Here is a 21,263-nt window from a genome sequence, read left to right as displayed (position 1 = left end):
CACCTAGGCCCTATATGAAGCATGAAATACTTTGCTGCAATTGTGTTTTATAAACCAGAATTCTTTTTCATGACAGTACTAGAGGAAAAAAAGTAGTGAAAAATTAAAAGGTTGTTTACCTCTAAGTGGTCTTGGAAGTGACATTGAAAACCTAAGAACTGCACAACACATCGTGCTACAAACTCTATTTTGCATGTCAGTAATAAAAGATTTAGTTTTGAATGCATGACACTTATTTTTCTGAATTAGAGGTGTGGAAAAAGGGAGCTTTGACTTTTTCTCCTTTGTATGGAACGTTTTTGCCTCATTTCCAACCTCTCATCTGTTGGTAGTTTCAATGACTTTTATTTTTACCTGCTGAGAGCAAGGTTTACCTGTGTAGAGAAATCACCCTAAGAGATGAAATTCAATTTAGACCACGTGAGTGCTTAGATTCTAGCAGGATATATGAGCAAGTATCAATGTGATTTTAGTTGGTGCTAAAATACTTGCTATGGTTTCTGACCTAATGGTATACCAGCTCATTTTAGAAATAGCATAGGAGGAAGAAGTGTTACTCTCTGTATGCAGATTAAGAACAAATATGTGACCAGATCCCAAATGAAAGCAAGATGGTGTCTTTTACAGAAGAGAGGGTAGAAATAATTTGAAGTGGAAAATGACTTCAGAAAGAAAGAAGAACTTAGTGTACACATTGCATCTCTCTTAATCCAGTGAGCAATTTTTCCCAGTAGTTGCTTGATCTGTGGGTGATTTATGTAAGTTGTGTTAAATTTTTACGTGATGTGTTCTGTTACTATGGCGATAGGTGCCACTCCACGCAGATTGTTTAAATAAAACTAAGGCAATTCTTTGTACTCAGTAAGCTGGGTAATTGCTATTAGTTTGTACAGAAGGGTTATGAACTTATGAGAACTGCAGGTTCATTAAGTATTCAGGGAAAGGCTCTAGACTTTCAGTAGCATTTGTGTAGGTTGCAAAGGAAATGTCCTTTTATGTGGCATTTATTTAATAGCTTGCATTATATTTTTCACAATAGAGATTTTTTCCCTCTTCCCTTAGTATCTTAAATGGTGTGTGCTAACCATTCTGTTTTCTCCCATCTCCGTCGGTTCTTACGTATGTTTCCGATGGGAGAGGACAGAGTGGGTTGCTGCAGATACAGATGAGCTCTGGCTTCAGTGTGAAGGGGCAGGGAATAATAATGGAGTGAGGATGCCGTAGACCCAGTGGCAAGAAACTGCAGGGATTGAATAATTGTAGCATAAGTGGAAAAGCAAGCAAGTATTTCTGAACAGCAGTGGGAAGAAAATAGACAGGATTTGTGTGGGAAGAGAAGAGGAGTTGAAAACGGCACCCAGGTTGTGAGCTTGTGGGACATAAGGTGGTGGAGTTGTTGACAGATAGGGAAAGGAGGAGGGAGCAGAGAGGGTTTGGGAAGAAACGTGATTTCAGCTTTTCAGCATACTGCATTAGGGCTGGTGGCAAATATCCAGAAGGAGATTCTGAACTGTGAATGTGAACAGAAGGGACGAGAGATCTGTGACTCATCTGCACAGAGATGATAATTAAAGCAGCATGATTTTAGGAGGCTGCTGAGCAATAGGGAAGAGGTTGCAGAAAAGGGGAGAGTTGAGGATAGAGCTCCAAGGGACTGTGGCAGTAGGAAGGAGGAGGAACAGCCATGACGGGAGACTCTTTTGGAGCAGCTCAGTGGGAAGAAAGTCAGGGAAAGCACATATTTTGGGACATTCACTTAGAAATACAGTATAGGCTTTTAACAATGGCTGTGTAATTTTGAAAATTCGTTTTGTATGTCAGCAGCCAAGGATTACCTATGCAAGTGCTGGGTTGTTGCATAGATTAAGAGGAGCTTGCTGTTGCATTTTGGGTAGTGAGACAGGAGAAAGGTATTTCCTCTTCCCCTCTCTGTTCCAAACATTTGTAATTGTCAGTGTCCCCAAGGCCTGCACCTTTTGTATCCAAAGTCCTGCTAGACCTCTTAAAATCAAAGATGTGGTAAAGCACCTTGGGAAACCTCTGCCTGTGTCATCCTCTTAATTCTTTGCCTGTTGCCAGAGCAGAACGTTACCTGCTTGCCGGCTTCTGTAGCTTTGGGGGTATTTAAGAGTTTTTTGTTTCTTGTTTTTGTGGAGGGAGGCTGGAGGGAAGGGGGTTGAACAGATCTGTGTATCTGCCAATCTGTGTTTTATTATTCCAGTAGTTACCCAGACATACCTGTAAATAACAGTCTGAGCAGAGTTCCCTAATACCCTTCAGTTTTCTAATAATCATGCTCTACAGAACACAGCATTTTGCCATAGCCTATATTATATCGATCAAGTTTATTGTTTCAAAGCTGTCATTGTTTAATCCTGCCATCACCTGTATTAGATATATTTTCCATGCATTTTCTAAGTAGTAAAAGGCTAAATTAACTCAACCTATCTTACTCTTGTACCTGTTTGGAAATTATGTACCACTGTCTTGATCCAAGAAAAGTGATGAAGGGTAATAATAAATGAAGGTACTATGAAACCTATAAAACTTTTGCCTTCTTCATATGTTGGCAAAGCTTTCGACTTTCTCATCATTGTTGTTGAGAACTTTTGTGAGAACCTTCAGTGATGACTCCAGCAAACCTCAGTCTTGTGGATCTCTTGTCATAGCTGAATCGGGCAGAATTCAAACCAAATGAACCTTTCTAGAGCCAATGGCATAAATCCCCTAGAGCTAGTGACACTTGAACAGGCTCAGAGTGGGCTCCTTGAAGCCAGAACAACTTATTTTTGATGGTGTGGTGCTGAGGCTGAAGGGACTGGGAGTTATGACCTGAGCATTCTCAAGTTAATTATTTTTTATTGTTGCTAAGTAGCAAGACTGACAGACCATCCATTTGACATAGACTGGTATTAAAGGATCCAGTTACAGTTTTAATCAATTTGAGAAGCAAAGGAATTTAAAGGATGGCTTGGCTTAATTTCAACCAATGACTACATTGCTCAAGAGAGATTTTATGCCAAAGGTTTGGCAATGCATGAGAGTCTGAACCCTCTTTTAGCAATCATGTAATTCATTATTTTTGTTACAAATAGACAACTGGAGTTACATAGTTTAGAACATTTTGCGTGACTTCAAAATAATAGTGACAGCAATTCTATCAGACGTCTGTTTCGAAGCAGTATATAAAATATAGCTGTTGCCATCTTAAAACTAGACGTGGAAGATGTGCAGGATTGCTCATGAAAGATGCATTTCCTAAGAAATTTCATTACCGCTTTTAAAATTGTCTTCCTAACCTTGCCTACATTTTATCAGCAAAATACTGGTAAAAACAGTGCAATATACACAAACACACACATGTAAATTGCCTTCATGTAAATTCAGGTGGACTGCAGAGGGAAAACAAATGGAAAAAACAGTGAAGAAGCTCCACCAGCGGCAGCTTGAAAGCTGCCTGGAGAACGAACGCTCTCTTGTTCTTCGCAAGTTGCTCCAGTTGGCTACCTCTATAGCATCACACAGCCTGCTTTTGAGCAATGCTACTATCATATGAATTCACAAAGGACGTTTTTAGGCTAACATGTTACCTGACGATCAGGAGATCTGATTTTTGTTCTTGACAGTCATGTAACCTACTTCTGTATCAGTTCTGCCTAGGAATTTCCTTGCCTTGGAGGTAAAGATAAATTAGGATGACTAAATATACATGAGCAACTATAGCATTCTGCTGAACAAGAAAATACAGTGAAAGAAGCCCATGCCCTCTCTTGAGCACTCTGATCTAAGGATTACTAGAAATGCTGAAATGTTGCTAGTTTGTTGCTGAAAGAACTAATAAACATATTTCTGCAATTCTTCCTTTTTGTATCCCTTAAGTATTTGTATATATATATATTATTTTCTGAGCTAGCATAATTTTGTTCTGAAGTCATGGAGCTGACAGGAACTTAAGACTGCTAAGAAGAGTGCAGTGTAGCAGCTGCCTAGAATATGTGGCAAAACCATGAATAATAGTAGTAGTAGTAGTAGTAGTAGTAGTAGTAATAATGATGGTATGTTTCAAGATTATAGCCTGCAAGTACCCTGAGAGGAGAAGTGTTTGACAGGTAATTGCAATAGGTAATTTGACAGGTTGCCAACTTGGACTTGTAAACCAGATCATATATATGCAAAAATAGAAGTGTTTTCTGCTGAATATTATCCCATAGTTATAGTACTGGAGAACTGCATGAACATTTTTTCCCCGTGGGATATATGAGCAGTAGGACAAGTTGGCAGGTCTTCTAGATGTCAGTACTGCACATTTTGAGTTGAGATTTAATCAACTCAAGTGCAAAGAAAAGGACTAAAGAATAAGAAAAGTGCTGGTGTAATTAGCTGACCCCATTCCCCACTTCTGTGACATATGAAGACAAATGTTTAAAAAGGTGGCAATAATAGTGAGGGGAGAAGAAAATAAAATGGAAAAATAAAGCATCATAAACATTACTTTTGAAAAATAAAATCCACAAATATTTGTATCTTATGTATGTTGCCTCATGTGTGAATTGTTCTAGCAATAACTGGGGGTAGGGTGGGGTGAGACGTGTGCGTTTTACAGCATTGTCACTAGTCAGTGCTGTCTAATCCAATGGGCTTAATTTAAGTGTCTTTAGTAATTATTACTCATGACATTATGATAGGATCTTTGCAGATAAAACTTGTAATTTTTGTAGAAATAATGCAGAATTGTGGTTATGAAGGTCAGAAGTTCTGGAAGAAATATAAGTGATGCCTCTCAGTTGCAGTGTAGCATAGGTCTTGCTAGTCTTAAAAACAGGTTATAAAATTATACTGAGATTGAAAGTGCAGAAGAACCCTCTCCCTGATTGTTGTGGCTTGTTCTTGCTCTTCTTACCTTCCTCCCTTACTGCATTTTTTTTCTTCTGGTTTTGGACCTCATGTTTCCCCCTTTTTTTAGGATCTTAGCCTAGTTCCAGCTGCTTCCACAAAGTCACTTTTGCCATTTTTGATGCATGAGGCAGAGCTGGAATGAGTGACAATGAAAATCTGATATTAGTAATTAAATTATTCCATCATATTCCCCTTTTATTTATCTTGCTTTGCCTATGATACGGTCCCATTTTTCTCTCTGAAACTGCTAATGGCCAATATCTGACTACATTTTCAGGAAATATAAATTAACACAGAACTGCTTTTGTTGCTTTATTAGCAATCTGCATTATTAATATTTTAGAAAATAATGCACATTTAGAAGATAACCTTGTGCTGTTTCAGCTGAAGTTTTGTTTGAAGATGAAGATCATATAGCCTAGCTTTAGTTATAGTTTGTCAGTGAATATATGTGTGAAGTTCAGAGAATGAACAGGTAAAAGTAAAATATCTCCTCCTTGCTGTATCTGTGTATTTCAGTTCAAGGGTAATCACAGTATTGTTTCACTAAGTGAACAGCAAATTGTTAGCTTGTGTCGCAGTAAAGCTTGGTTGCATTTTTTTTGTGTGTTCCTGCTTTTCTAAAGCAGAAAAAAAGTTGATGTTAAACTTGCATATGATCTGTTTCTTACCTTAATTGCAATGTTTTGATACTGTGGTTAAACAGATATTTAAGAAGAACTTTCAGGAGTAAGATATGGGCTTGTAGTCTAGGTATGGAAGGAAGAGATATTCTCCAGCTGTGGGTGGTATGCTATTAAGAATACAAATTTATTTCTAATTACATAGTTAGCGACTCTTTTTATAGTTCTCAAGTGCTTTAAGCTCTTTTAGTTGAAATGAAATGGGTATGAAAAAGCAATAATTGTAAATGGTAAAGGCCCCTAGTAATAAGCATTCAGCTTATCATTCTACCTAAGGGATGTTTGAAGAGGATGGGCACAGTTATCCCCAGCACTTGCTCAAGGATAAAGCAGAAAGCAGTGGAGTGACTTAAAAAATCTAAGGGGAAATAAACTGTTCACTATGAAAGAAAGTGACATATAGGTTTTGCTCTTGGGATCATTCAGAAGCAATCTCAGCCCTTGTCTCTAGGGATGGCTGCAGGAAGTTAAAACGAGCTTTCTACGATGCAGGGATCAGCTTGGTGACCTTTTCTAGGTTTCTTTGAATTCTAGACTTCAGAGCTGCTCTGGTCTTATGCTGACATGGATCTTTGCATTCCTGCACATTTCTCTGAGTTCCTGCCTGAATTGTGTTTTGTTGGATGTCATTCATGTATGGAAAAAGTATATTTTGGATTTTTTTTTTTACCTAAGTATTGCGTTTGCTCTTCTCCAGTTTTTCTGTCTTTTATGGTTTACTGAACTGTTAATTTTTCTCTTGCCTGAACATGAAGATGTAGCATCAACAATCAGCTGTCCACTGTGTGATGAACTCATTAGCAATTCTTCCCAGTCCCTGGATTTCTAGGGAGTTGCGTGTTGAGGAGAGAATTTAAGGGTGAGGCCACCTGCCCCTGTACATAGACTAGATGCCTGAGAAGTTTTCCACTTGATTTACTGCCTTTTGTAGATTCAGAAATATTTTATTTTTTGTATATACTCTTGGTTTGTCAGAAATAAGCATATTTCTTTAGCTTCCTTCATGGTTGTGTGGAAGAGTTTCATTTCAAGGATGTAGTAGTGTTTCTCTGTTATTCACTGGTTTCTTGGTTGTAATAAATCTTTACAGCATTTAAGAACCCAGAATCCTTCTTCATTTAGTAGTGAGACTTCTCAAACAGTATCCTCTTTAAGCTGAATGTTTAAACTTATAGTAAAACCTTCATATTACCAATGAAATAATTATGTCTGCTTAAAAGCACTTCTTCCTTTTTCTTCAATATAGATGTTGCAATCCCTTCCCGCTATTTTTGCAAAATAATTCACAAGAAACCATGCAGAACATAGATGTATCCAGATTGAAAATGTTACATGCCCTCCCACATATAACAATGAAATGTGTGTTTTGCTACTAAGATTGCAAATACTTCATTGATGTCTGCATGTAATTAAACGTGTTAGATTTTCTTTCCGGCTGTACTTACTCACAAATGTTTCCTGAATGCCAACAGCTGTTATTAGGAAAATACTCCCTGATCAACCTGCTGCTTCTATATAGGTTGCTTTATATAAAGCTTAAGAACACATTGGCTTTTCTTGCCTGAGTAACACTAGAAGTGTTTCATAGAATCATATCATATGTTGGGGGCCCCAGAGCTGGACACGGTACTCCATGGAGTTTCGTGGATTAAAAGTTCGTTTTTTAAAAACAGTTGCATATAACAACGTTATTTTTCTAACAGGATAAACTGATTTAAAAATGAGACTTAAAACATGAAAACTTAGTCACGTTTTTCGTATGGGTTATTAGGTAGGATATAAAGCATCCGTTTTAAACAGAGCTTGCGCTAATTACCATAAAGAACTTAGAAAAGAGCGGTTCTTTCACCAATGTTGGTTGTATTTCATGTGCTCTCTGCCTTAGTAATTCCATTTCTCTATATCCACTGAGATTTTGGCCTGTCAAAAGAAGTTTCACAGCCTCTGGCGTTCAATCTGCTTGTCTTGCTTGTAGAAACTGCCTCACATGCTACCTAAGGTGACAACAATGTGCATGCAGTCCCCAGCAGGCTGTATGTAATAAGATGATCCGACTCAAGTTTCCTGTGCATTTTGTATTCTGCATTTGTCTTCCCTCCCATGGCATGGAGAGTTATAAACAACTAGTGGTTCCTTTTTCTCTTCTTCCTTCTCCCAGGGTTTTCCTTCTCTTCTTTGGTGGGATGTGCAAACATGTCAGTTCAGCTCAGCTCAGCAGGAATTGTTCCGCTTAGTTTGCTTTCTTAGTTACTTAAGACTATGGCTGGTACCTGTTTTTCAGTGTTAACCACTAGAAGCGGGTCATTTTTGTCCATGGTCAGGGACTGCTGGTTGAAGCCACTTGCCTGGCATACATGTGACTAGCTGGTATATGCTAAGAGGATGTAAAGTGGAGGAAGATCGTTATCTGTTTCGAGGAAGGAAGCAACAAGAACTAGTGAATAGATACAAACATTTACCAGTATTTCGTTTCTGTGTTGGCTTCACACTTCGGTTACATGAATCTTTCCATTCTGTTTGACACTGAAATCTTTTATTTCATCTTAAAGACTTTTCATTCAGTTTAATTCTTTTTAAGCATAAATCTAGGAAGGGTAAATGATTGGATCAATTTAACCTACCTTTTCTGCTTTACTTTTTCAGGATTGCACAGTATATGAAACAGAGAATAAAATTCTTCATGTGGTGAGTAGTGTTTGGATTTCTATTAATAAATATATTTGTAGAGACTACATAGAATTATAGATCTGTGTGTTTTGTGCTTTTTCTGTGCAGTGTCAATGTGATAATGAACTAGTCTGGGTATGACTGAGTGAATGTATGAAACTACTTGTGAATGAGTAATAATGTTATGGAAGCCGAACTTGGCATATGAGAAGCCAGGAACTTTCTCTGATAGAATAGTAGTATATTTTGGTAAAGACGTAGAAAGAAACTTGAATGAGAAATGCTGGGAGAACTAGGAAAGGTTGGGAGGAGAGGACAAGTACACAGATACTAGAGACAGAAAGGAAATTCTCTTTTCTTAAATTCAAAGACCTATCTATTGGAAGTCCATTTTCTGAGTACATTTCCCATATGCAAATTGTACAAACTCCTGGAGGTAACAGAAGTGGTGTCTGGCCAGCATCACATCCAGCTGCCTTTGAATAATTAGATACCAACAGACAGCTGTGTTTGCTGGAATGATTTAGAGAGGAAATTGAATGCAAAACTGTGGGCTCACCCCGTGTGATTTCAGGTACCACAGTCTCTTCATGCCACAGGGAAACAAGGTTCCTCACAAAAGTGAAAAGCAATGACTTACAACTAATTAGCAATTCATGCAATTGGCCTAAGGAGATTTTTGTTGCAAGGTATTGTTCCCACTGAGGATTGAAGTAAAATTTTAAGAGATCCTTCTTACATAAGTAAAAAAGAACTACAGCTACAGAAATGAAAATAAATTAAATGACAGTTATGTATTCTTATTCTTTAGGACACCAAGAATTTTACCACCTTAGGAGCAGATCATTGGATCAAAGTGGTTGATTTTTGTCCGCATTACCTGTTGGTAGACAACTGGTTTACTTCAGGTTGAGCCTGTGTTCTGGGTTGAACATCTCCATTGTTCACGTGGCGCAAAGTGTTATTTTGGACTTGTGTGCCGTGGTTCAGGGGTTGGAGCTCTGTAAGCACACATCTCCTGTGGGGATGCTGCCGTGTTCCCCCTGGAGTGAGCCTACTTTGTGCCAAGTCGGGGGGCAAGAGGATGTGTGGGCACAGATGGGGGATGTGAGACCACTGTGCTGCTATTGAAGTGCATACATGGATACCTCCAAAGTTAACCTGTCATTGAGTTTTCACACTTTCCTCTAAAGCATGGTGGAGTAGGCACCATTCCTCAACAAAGGCAAGATCCTCAATTAAATCACTGATTGGTTTGCTTTAATTAGGTAGGGCCAAAAAATAGTTAATGTGCTCATATTCTAATGGCAGTAATTTGTTTTGAAAAGCAAATGAATGCCCTTTCTTTCAGAGAGGGCAGTGTGGGTGTTCATGTAGAGAGACTGCTAAATGACCTTGTCCGTGGATAGTATGTTTTCACAGAATCACAGAATCGTCTTGGTTGGAAAGGACCTTTAAGATCATCGAGTACAACCATTAACCTAACACTACCAAGTTTTAATGTCAATAAACTTACTCTGATGTTAGCTTTTTAGATATCACTGATACCTTTAAGAAATGGTATTCTGTGGAGACAGAACTGCATAGCTTCAGCTTATATTCAAGAAAGAAATAGTTTTGTTTACTCTGAGCAATTCAAGTTTCAAATGCTATATAGAACTCTTTTGATTATCACTCACAATATTAGGTAAACTAACCTGTGTTATTCAGTTAAACACCTTAAATGTATCTAAAGGAAAAAGGTCTTATGGAAAACTGATGAAGTTTTAAGAAGAAATTATTTACTTCAACTTGTTTATTTCTTCTAAATGGAATTGCAACGTTTGTCTGGGAAAAAATGTCTCTTCTATAATTTTCTGACTTAGAATTGCAGGTGTGCTGAAACAATTATTTTAAAGACAACTGTATTTCTTAAAGTTTCATTTGCTGTGAATTTGTTCACAGAAACACTTTGTTTCTGTGGAATAAGAAGCATAGAACCACACAGGAATAATGTGTTGTTTTTTTCTCGTTAAAATGTTGATGCTTCTGAAGTATTCATGAATACAGAGGAATGCTTCATATTTCTGCCACTTTATTCCTCAGTATGTTTTTTCCAGGTTACCTTTTACTCAGTAAGTGATGTAACAGTTAAATAATTAGATAATAATAATGGTAATAATTTATTAATATGAACAGAAAGTAAATATCACCAGAAAATAATACCAACAGAAGTAGATGGCAATAGAAAATATTGACTTAAGAACAGGTTTTAAAATACAGTGGGCCTAAATATCACAGAATCACAGAATCAACCAGGTTGGAAGAGACCTCAGGGATCATCGAGTCCAACCGTTGCCCTGACACCACCCTGTCAACTAGACCATGGCACTAAGTGCCATGTCCAGTCTTTTCTTAAACACATCCAGAGATGGTGACTCCACCACCTCCCTGGGCAGCCCATTCCAATGTCTAATAACCCTTTCTGTAAAGAAATTCTTCCTAATGTCCAACCTGAACCTCCCCTGGTGAAGCAGCTGTGTCCTCTTGTCCTATCGCTAGTTGCCCGGGAGAAGAGGCCAACTCCCACTTCACTACAACCTCCCTTCAGGTAGTTGTAGACTGCAATAAGGTCACCTCTGAGCCTCCTCTTCTCCAGACTAAACAACCCCAGCTCCCTCAGCCGTTCCTCGTAGGTCAGACCCTCCAGACCCTTCACCAGCTTGGTCGCCCTCCTCTGGACTCGCTCCAACACCTCAACATCTTTCTTGAAGTGCGGGGCCCAGAACTGGACACAGTACTCAAGATGCGGCCTCACCAGTGCCGAGTAGAGAGGGACGATCACTTCCCTAGACCGGCTGGCTACACTATTCCTAATAGAGGCCAGGATGCCATTGGCCTTCTTGGCCACCTGGGCACACTGCTGGCTCATGTTTAGCCGGCTGTCGATCAGCACCCCCAGGTTTCTTTCCACCGGGCCGCTTTCTAACCACTCTTCCCCCAGCCTGTAGAGCTGCATGGGGTTGTTGTGGCCGAAGTGTAAGACCCGGCACTTGTTCTTGTTGAACCTCATGCCGTTGGTCTCGGCCCATCTATCTAACCTGTCCAGATCCCTCTGTAGGGCCTTCCTACCCTCCAGCAGATTGACACTCCCACCCAGCTTGGTGTCATCTGCAAATTTGCTGAGGGTGCACTCAGCAAAGGATAGCTGAGTGAAATGCATTTGTATATACATGAAGTTTAAACAGTGAACAAAATCTTATTTTGGATGCAAAAAGAGAAGCTTCTATTAAAGTGAAGTTTGTTGGGCCCATTTTGCCAGGTATAGACTCTTGAAAGGAAGCAAATATGAAAGGATAAGCCATAGGCGTGGTGTTTGCTTCAACACTGGAAATTAGTACACTCTTGCTAGTTTATATTTAGAATCTTTGTATTGATTTAACTTGAGATGAGAAAATGCATGGAAAACTGCTCAGCTTAAAACGGTATCAGTTCTGCTTATTTGGGGAGTTATAAGTTAATCGTTGCAAAAGTCTGAATGGAGCTTTAAAATCTTTGAAGAATAATTCATTGATTCCATCCAGCTGTTCAAGACTGTATATGATGGAAATATCTAGTTCAGATTGATCCATGTGAAGTAGTAGAGATTAAAAGTGAGAGCAAAGCAAGAAGCACTAATGATAGAAAGTAGAAGCCGGGCTCCAGTCAGATTAATAATAAGTTTTAACTGAATTTTCTTTTTATTTTAATTCTATAAAAAAGAGAATGTTTTCCTAAGGAATTTCACTTTCTTAAAATTACATTGCTTTTCCTGCAAAAAAGTATTTTATAGAGTTGGAAAACTGTAGAAAGTAGAACCGCAGAGTGAAATTAATATTCAGAAGTTTTTGAAAAACACGAGCTATTTAAACTAAAAAAGAGTTCCTAAACTGAAAAAGAAAAGAACACCTAATGGATCAGAATGTTCTCTTTTTGCTAAGAGCCTTGCAGGAACCACAGTGACGACAATTCATTCCTGCCCACTATATTTGAATATTTGTTACAGAACTATAATGACGAAAAATGCATTGTCAAAGGCATCATTTTGATAGTCTTATTAAAGAAAAAAAAAGAAAAAGTAACAACCTGCTTCCTTTCAAGAGTCTATACCTGGCAAATTGGGCCCAACAAACTTCACTTTAATAGAAGCTTCTCTTTTTGCATCCAAAATAAGATTTTGTTCACTGTTTAAACTTCATGTATATACAAATGGAAGTTCAGGCCCAGTTGGTTCTAAGATTGCCAGAGTTACTGATGTATTCCCTACAGTACAACAAATGTTTTGGACTAAAATTGATTGATTAGTAATTATTTGGTTTGGCTTAAGCTAACTGTTAGTCTTCATCCTGAATGCTCATGTAGCAAGTTGCTTTGTCTCAGTCAGTTGTAACTAACCGAGCTTTTTTTTTTTTCAAATAGATTAAACTTAAGATGCCAAGACATTTTTTCTTACTTTGAGCCCTGAATGTCCGTGCGTGTTATTGGCATCCTATCCCTCATTCAAATGATGTAGGTGAGAGAGTTGATGGGGGAGGCCAGTACTTTTCTTGCCCTCAGCCCTGGGAATGTGTTTTAAGCCAGGATGCTTCAGGATTGCAAATACTTGGCAAGGTAGATTTAAGCTTGGTCACTATCCTGGGTAAAATTAAGGACAGAAACAAACACAAGTCTGTTTGCTTGACCAGAAATGCTTTGTAACCCAAGAGCTGCCTGAATTGAACAGATAACAGATGAACAGTTTAAGGAAAGGCCATGGCTTGTGGAGGCCTCTGAAGCTAGCCATGTCCCTAAGTACTTCCACTCTGCTGCAGGAGACAGACATTTTCCCCAGCACAAACTGAAGCAGCCACAGGGAATCAGGACAGATACAAATCTAATTTAGTCACCTTTAGGTCCTCATCCCCTGGCTGAAAGAAGGAGCAATTGTGGAAAATCTGTTAGAAATTGGTACACTACACTCCAAAAATACAGGTAGAAACTAAGTATTATCTTTCATTCTTCATGCTCTGGGGCGTAAACTAGTTGCCTACCGAGTGAAAGAAAATGTTTCCCCTTAAATTTCTACCAAACAACTAGATGCTGTGTAGTGATATTTTTCATCTTCCTTTGAATCATTTGGCTTTGCACATAAAGACTGTGGCGTAGCTTCAATCTGCAATTATAAGTTTGTCACTGAATAGAGAGGAGAATTTATTACTAAAGTGCAGTGATGAGTTACTACAAAAGAGAACTGAAGTCATCACTGTAAGACTTACATTGAGAACAGGGACTGTGTGACAAAAGGAGAAAATGTAACCATCTGTTGATTTCTCTCAGTTAATATTTTGTAACTTGCTTTTTGTTTTGGCCTGGAAAAATCCGTTTCCTTTGTTCAGATACCTTGCACGCTGGAAGCTGAGTGCAGCTTGAGAAAGGACGGGCATTTTTAATGCCTGCTGATTTTTGTAGGAGCAATTGGATGCTCATCTTCCTGTGTGTCTTACTGTAGCTAGTACTGTATTGCAGCAGGGAATCAACAGTTACAAAAGATAAAGGATCCTGATCCCGTTAACAGTGTTTCCATAAACAGAAATGTGGTTTTACAAAGTAATGACAGGTAACTACCAGTTGAGAGAAAAGGTGAGTTGTACTGCCATCCCATTTTAGTGAAAGTAAAATACATGTCTATGACACAGCTTGTGCTGGATAGTTATGCTGAAAAGTAATGCATTCATAAATTGTTTGGAACAAAGTGAGTAGCAAAAGTGCACTGTTTGCGAGCATTTCTTCCACTGAAATTGAGTAGCCTATATGCAAAATATTATGTTAGTCCATTACTTTCCATCAAATAAAATAATAACTTTAAAGCTTTTTATTAAATAATAATAATAATGATAAAATACAATAATAAACCTCCCTGTATTTCTTGCACCTGCATGATTTGTCAAATTGCCTTTGAATCTGCCAAGGTGAAAGCTCCAGTGAAGCCTGGGGAGCTTAGGGAAAAATTAGTCAAGCTAGAAGTAAAGTAGCATCGAACATAACTTTAGATTTAGGCAGGGAGGTTGCTTGAATGAACATAGAATGAACCTGCTGAGCCATAGTGTGAACTGTTTAGGAAGAGGAGCATAGGGAATTCAAAGGTGTTTTACTTGGGAACTTTCTAACTACAGTAGCATGTTGCCTCCATTAAATTAACATTGTTCCTGTGCCATGTGGCAGCATCTTTGCCATGGAAGGTCCTGATCCACTGAATAGGTCCAAGGTCTTTTTCCATAAAGAGGCCTAACGGGGAGGAAGCATGCTTCTGGTGAAAAGGCGGTTTTGTCTGTATGCTGGTTTATGCTGATAGGTATATTAAAAAGCCTTGGCCAATAAAGTCAATAGCAGTAATCTGGGCAGGAACTGGATGGTTTAGAGCCACTGGTACAACTCAGTTGTAAACTGACATGGCTGTACCCTGTGAATGTGTCCCAGAGCCATCCAAGCTCCGATATGTTCCTGGGGCTGAATTCTCCTTCTCCTCCTTCTCCCATCCTCGCCAGACACACACACACACACAAAAACAACCCACAAACCATGAATGAGATGTTTCTGAGAGTAAAGACAAGGAAAAATGCATTATTTTGCCTGTGTCAGCCTCTGGATGTATTTCCAGTGAAAGCCTGTGTATCCTGCCTCTGCAGCGGGGAGAGGATACCTGTGTGTAATGCAGAACTCAGGCCTATCTTCTAAGAGAGTTGCTTTTTGTTCCCAAGGTCTTGAAATTTTTCTGGAACAAGAAAACCGAAACAAAATGCATAGTATTCTGAAATTAGATGAGCAGTTTAATTAAAAACAAATTAGGTAGTCATTCCTTGGAAGTCCGGGCCATGTGAATATGCCAGTTTGCTATGGAACAGCAGTGAGTCTTAAATTCAAAATCCTCCTACAGCAAACATCCTTTCCCCTCCAAAGGAAAAGACAGTTGTCACAAGCAAAGCAAAACGTCTTTTAATGAAATGAGTTTGCTGGACAGAACTATTCCACAATTACTCAGCAGATGATGTTGTGATTAGGTCTCATTATCTGGAGTGACTGTTTCTTGAGAAACTCTCTTTATGAGTACAGTTAGTTCATGGCTTGTTGTCTTACTGGATCACTCAGGTCTGCTAGTACTCTATTAGAGGAAAAAGAACTACTTCTGTTGGTCAGAAACTGAGAAGTAATTCAAGAACTTTCATTTTCACTTTTCTGTACCTTCTGTTTTCTTTTGATGTTTCCAGTCACCTCTGATGCTAATATATGGTAATAAACCTGGTAATGTTTAATGGAGCTTTAAAAGTTCTCTGTCTTCAACTTTTGTCTTCACCCTGGTGAGATCTGGGTACTCACAAAGTGAAAAAGATTTTATAATAATGCAGCAGAGTTTTGCCCCTAAGTATCATTTTTCTGGGAAGACAGTTACATATGCATCCCCACATGTTGAATGAGTGTTTACATTTTGGAAAGGTCATAGAATTTGAAGCCTTAATCTGAAAGAGCATCCTCTAATAGTAGGGTCTTCTCTAGGGACTTTGCTGTGGCTCATTTATTGTGCTTATAATGGGCATGATATCATGCTGTTGGACGGCAGTATGAATATCTAAGATAGAAAGAAAGCCGCAAGACCCGGAAGACAATAATCTTTTAGAAATGCATAGAAGCATATGGCAGATTTTTTTATCGTAGTAACTTGGTAATTTTGGCATCCAGTATTCCCAGAGCTCCTCTCCGGGAATATTCACACCACTTTGTTTTAGGATTGCAACCAATATAACCATATTGGAATGCTGATCTCCATAGGCTTACTGTATAGACTGTCTGTACCCCTCTCACAGAGAGGCAGAGGGAGAGCAGCTGCTCCAGGGAGCTATTTAATGCATCTCAGCTCAGGCTTCTCTTCCATGCCACATTCTGGACTTGCCTCACTCCCCTCCTTTCCCCATCATATGTCAAGGCAGCCAAGGACTTTTTTGAATGAGGAGCCACGTCTGTGAACTTGAAATGGCATACCTTGTGTTGGGTGGTAGGAACACTCCTTTTCTGTGCGTTTTGGCATCTGTCTGCAATGCAACAGTTGGGAGTATTAAAAAAACCCCATATGTTAATTCATTGTAAATAGAAGTTTCTCTGAAACTGCTAAGGGCCCCATAAATTTAGTAGTTTTAGAAGAGATTAATAGGAAGAATAGGTGGGTGAATACAAGTCTAAAGATATATGAAAAATTAAGTTTTTCATTTGAACTTCATTCATTCATTCACCCGAGAGTCATTTATAATATAGGTCTCTTCACTTTGCATGTGGAGAGCTGAGTGTTCTGTAATTTTCTAAAAGTAATTTTACAATAATTGTCAGTGCAGTTACAAGAGAGATGAAAATACAAATAACATGCAGCATTGTATTAAAAAACCCAAACAAACCGGAAATCTCAGCTTTCATTTTTATTAATGAATTTTATATCATTTTTCCCTTTTCAAAATGTCAGCTCAAAGCAATTTTCATGTATCTAAAAAGCCATAAAACAACAATTTTGCAGTAAAGTTCACTTTTTCACTTCTTCCTAATTCAGATAAAGCACGAAGCATTCTTAACCCCATTTTATAAATTTCTTGATTTCCTTTTTTTCAGTAATGATTCTGCATCATGAAATACAGATAAAGCAGAAGGGGTAGGGGGTGTGTGTGTGTGTCTATGCTTGAAGGTAGTATTATATCTGGGAGAAGGTCATGTTGGTAAAATAAATCTTTTTATATTTTCCATTTGATTCTGATTGGTTTATTCATTCTGAAACATTATTGTTCAATGAAATAAGCCATCTATATACAAACCTAAACTTCCAACTGTTTGTAAATAATTTAAAGAGGAGAAAATCCCAATATAATGATCTGTAACAGGATTAAGATCTCACTGTCACTGGATTTTTTTTTGTTTGTTTTTGTCACTGAAGTTTTTTTACTTTCCTTTTTACGTAAGATGTTTGTAGTTTGGCATTTGGAATTATAATGGTGATTTGGCAAGGAGGTTATATCCAGTTTTATTTTTCCATAGTATTGTTGTAGATATTTTTTACTTTAAGAAGTATGCTTTGCAATCTTGGAAGAGTGGTTGGTGCAGCAGTCCTGTGCGGTTGTGTTTCAGTCATTTGAGGAGACTGGTTAGCTTTCATCTTTTTAATTTGAGAGCAGTTAAGATGGTTCTTAATTGGTTTTGGAGGTATCCACAGTTTTGGGACCAGAAGAATGTCCTAATCCCTGGATTTTCTGACAAAACACACATTTGGAAACCTGAACCGAGAAATCAGTTTTAGTTGCTGAAAGGGGACTCCATGGAAAACATTGAAACTCTCAGATATCACTTGCTTACAGAAATATGAGAGAATGATAGGAAAAAATCACAGCTTCCCTGCTTCTGAGAAGAGGGTGTTCAGGGAGTGAGAGATGAGGAGATACACAGTACTCGTTTGACAGTCCCAGCCTTTTTAGAAACTTTTTTATTTCTATTTTGCTGCAAAGAGGCTGCCAAGGATAACAGGTTTAAGAATTATGCCATTGTGAAGTGGTTATGTATTGTAATCTTCATGCCTGCAATAGTAAATCATGCTTGGCAGCAATAGAACATGAGCAACTCAGTTCAAAGTCAATTAGCATGTTTTATTAGTGTAGAATAAACTTCAGAGTTAATGGGAGTTACCCATCATCATTAAGATCCTGATTTTTTTCTGTGCTGAACATGTGCATGTTCAACAGACATTAGTGGGGTTTGGGGGCACATAATGTCTTTGCAGAAGACGTGGGCAGAGAGGGGGGTTGGAGCTCACCACGGACTCCCTGCGTCCCTGAGCACAGCTCAGAGGTGGTGTACCTAACCCTGAGAGTGCATGGGAGCAGCTCATGCAGCCCCTTTTTCTCTCTACTCAGATGCAAAAGCATTTGCCTCTTGTTCTTCCCTGATCTGACGCTGTGTCAGTTCGAGGTCATCACAAAAAGTAGATTTTGTGCTGTGCTGCTGACTGAGGCCTTTCCCCTCCTCCTTCATTCCCTCTGCCTTGTAGATTCAGTGATGTGATTTAATATGTACTTTAAAAAAGCAATGCTTTAAATTGTAGGTTGATATGCAAATAATTAGCAATGGTATGCTTATTGTGACATTTTATTTTCTTTTTTCTTCCTAGTGTAAAACTCTTTCTGGCGTCTGCGATCACATTATCTCTCTCTCTTCTGATCCACTGGTGTCCCAGTCTGCTCATCTTGAAGTGATCCAGCTTACAAACATCAAGCCAAGTGAAGGGCTGGTAAGAAGTACGCAGTTAATCAAACCCATCATCCAGGATGAGAAAGTCAGATTTTTTAGAATAAGTTGTGTATATGGAAAAGAATAGGACATTTTAGCCTTTTTATTTTAAATTCTGAAAATAGTTTGGTTTCTCAAGCTAGTTTGGTTTCTCATGCAGCTGGGCCAACGTGGAAGTGTCTTGTAAGGCTGACCAATGTATGCAAAGAGTTTAGTGAACAGGTATGCAAAGAGTTTAGTGAACAGGAAGAAATGAGCGAGAAGTTCTTGCCATTTTTACCAGCTTCTGAAAAATGGTTCAGATTGTTCTAGGATCTTGAAGTCTGGAGGGATTTAAATAACTAAGATCAACTCAACCAAGAAGTTTGCGTGGGCTTATGCACAAAACCTGTCAAATTCTGGAATATCCTTCATAGTATCTCTGGTATATAAAGCAATTTTAAAAGTTATTCAAGGGCTCTACAGCACTGCTGAGAAGTAGCTTGTTGAATTGTATGGCAAGAACTCTACATGCTTAATCAAGTGCTTTTAAAGGCTCAGTGCAGCCAACCCATGTTTGTTGTTCGAGTTGACCATTGATGTTTTGTTTACTCAAGTATCCAACACCCACTGCATGAAAAAAACCAACAGTGATAACAATTACACCTCTACAACTTTACATCACTAGTAATACCTCTTTCCACAATCCCTGGAGGTAGTAGAAAGTGATCAGAATACAGTTAACCGTTTTTTGCCTAAAGAAATAGCTTTTGCAACTTCTGACCAAGTTTATTCTCATTCCATTTTCTTTAATAAGAAGGACTACTGCTGTGCTCTTTGCTGTTTTTGAAGTTGTTTGGATGGTGTAGTTTTGGAGAGTTTTTTGGTGTGTTGGTTGGTTGTTGGGTTTTGGTTTGGCTTTTGACAAATTTGGTATGACAAGGTATTTAGAGCAATTATACACTGAATTAATATTCCACTCTTTCAGCAAATCACAATTAAAATATGAGAAAAAAACTCAAACATTTGGATGAGTAAATACTGCCCCATCCTTTGTTTTAGTCTGGTATTTGTTTTCCCTCCCTCCACTGGCTTTCTTTTTTATATCTGAATCCATTTCAAACTACTCCTCCAGCACTTCAGCTTTTCATGGATTCTTTCCTCCCTCTCTTTCTCCTGTAATTTTATCTCTTTCACCAGCTCACTGCAGTCAACCTTTCAAAATCCTATTTTGTGATGTAATGTTTTTCCTCTTTCTCTCAACCACCCTTTTTTGGAGTTCTGTCCATTTTTATCTGAGCTCTTCTTTATTTTCCATTCTGTCTTCTGACTGTTATTTTTTTTTTTTCTTCATTTAAGTCTTTCTGTAGGGTGGTGTCAATCGCGAGTGACTGAAAAATGTTGAGCAGTATTTTTGTAAATAAGAATGTGTTTCGTGGGTCTGTTCCTGCTGGGGTAGCTGATTAGATAGAGAATCCCTTCCCCCTCTGTGCCTCTGTTTTATACCCTTTGTCTGTCTTGTCTGTTTAAACAGGAAGCTCTTAAGGCAGTTTTTTTTCTTTTAATATGTATTTGTGAACCAGCTGAACAGGGTCTTCATGCTGACTGAGGACTACCATGTTATTGTCATAAAAATTATTATATGTGTTTTTTAAAAATGGAAAATACCAACTGTGCAGTATACAAGCCTTAGAAGGATACAATGATATTTTGATATGGTCATTTTTTTCCCCCCTTCTTCCTTGCCTGTATGCCACTATTCTGTTGCCTCTGTATTGTGCCGTGTCCTCTAGATTGTAAGCTCTTCAGAGCAGGAACTAAGGATGATATATGTGCACCAGGAGCATAAATACCTTTCAGTTTGTTACTGTGACAGTCTTACTAGCAGATCATCTTTGTCAGATTGCTCCTGGTGCTCTGTATGAAAGCTTTGATTTTGGGTTGTGGGGCTTTTGGTTTGTTTGTTTTTTAAATTAAATCATTCAATTAAGATACAGCAAATGCATTGTAGTACTGCCCTGTTGAGTGTTAAGTGTGTCAGTTTAAGAATTGATGGTGGAGCTTGGACTTGTGAATATCCTCTGCACCTCAGGAGCACTTGGATGAATGTGAAGCTTGGTAACTTCTGGACCTTCTTCAAGGATTTGTGCAACGATGGAGATGGAAAAATGTATTATTGCCAACTTTCTTCTAGATTTTTGACCCCTATGATAGTTCTATGCTGACTCTACCTATCACTAAATAAAATCTTCTATAAAGATGGAAAGACTTCAAGTAGAAGGAAAAGGACAAGGACCGCTACTATCTGGGAAGATTTTTCTGTCACCTAGCATAAACAGAATATCTAATATGTCTCAAATTTAATATTTGAGAAGCTAAAGTAGATCAGGGAGAGCAAAGGAAAGAAGAAGAGAAGGAAGTAAAAAGTTTGGAAAACAATGCTATTTCCCTAAACTCATATGGTAAATACAAGATGGAATTGAGAAAATGGTTGGAGTTTTTACAACTTAAAACACATTGGAGCACTATCAGGATGTTTTAATCAGCACAAATACTTCCTTCACTGTGTTTGACTTTTTTTTTTGTGGAAACGTAAGTATCAGTCGGAGGTAAATGTAAATTGTCAGACTAATACCTTAATGCAGAAGGAAAAGGTAATTGTGTTACAGGGTTTGCAATGTCTTAAAGATATTAAAACTAGTTAACACCTATCAGAAAAACAGACTAAAT

The 21,263-nt window shown here is 38.3% G+C and overlaps 1 protein-coding gene across 2 annotated transcripts in view; it reads left to right on the top strand.

The window, feature by feature from the left end:
* The window catches only part of CNKSR2 (connector enhancer of kinase suppressor of Ras 2), a 232,024-nt gene that overhangs the window by 81,654 nt on the left and 129,107 nt on the right, over nucleotides 1-21,263 (top strand). For both annotated transcript variants that reach the window (XM_068420507.1, XM_068420498.1), the window contains exons 5-6: nucleotides 8,223-8,264; nucleotides 18,436-18,555. In XM_068420507.1, coding sequence (XP_068276608.1) covers nucleotides 8,223-8,264; nucleotides 18,436-18,555 — 162 coding nt within the window. The remainder of the gene's footprint in view (nucleotides 1-8,222; nucleotides 8,265-18,435; nucleotides 18,556-21,263) is intronic.

The sequence above is a fragment of the Nyctibius grandis genome, chromosome 2 (assembly GCF_013368605.1).
Source record: "Nyctibius grandis isolate bNycGra1 chromosome 2, bNycGra1.pri, whole genome shotgun sequence".
In the NCBI taxonomy this organism is placed as follows: Eukaryota; Metazoa; Chordata; class Aves; order Nyctibiiformes; family Nyctibiidae; genus Nyctibius; species Nyctibius grandis.
This window is presented reverse-complemented; position numbering and strand designations above follow the sequence as displayed.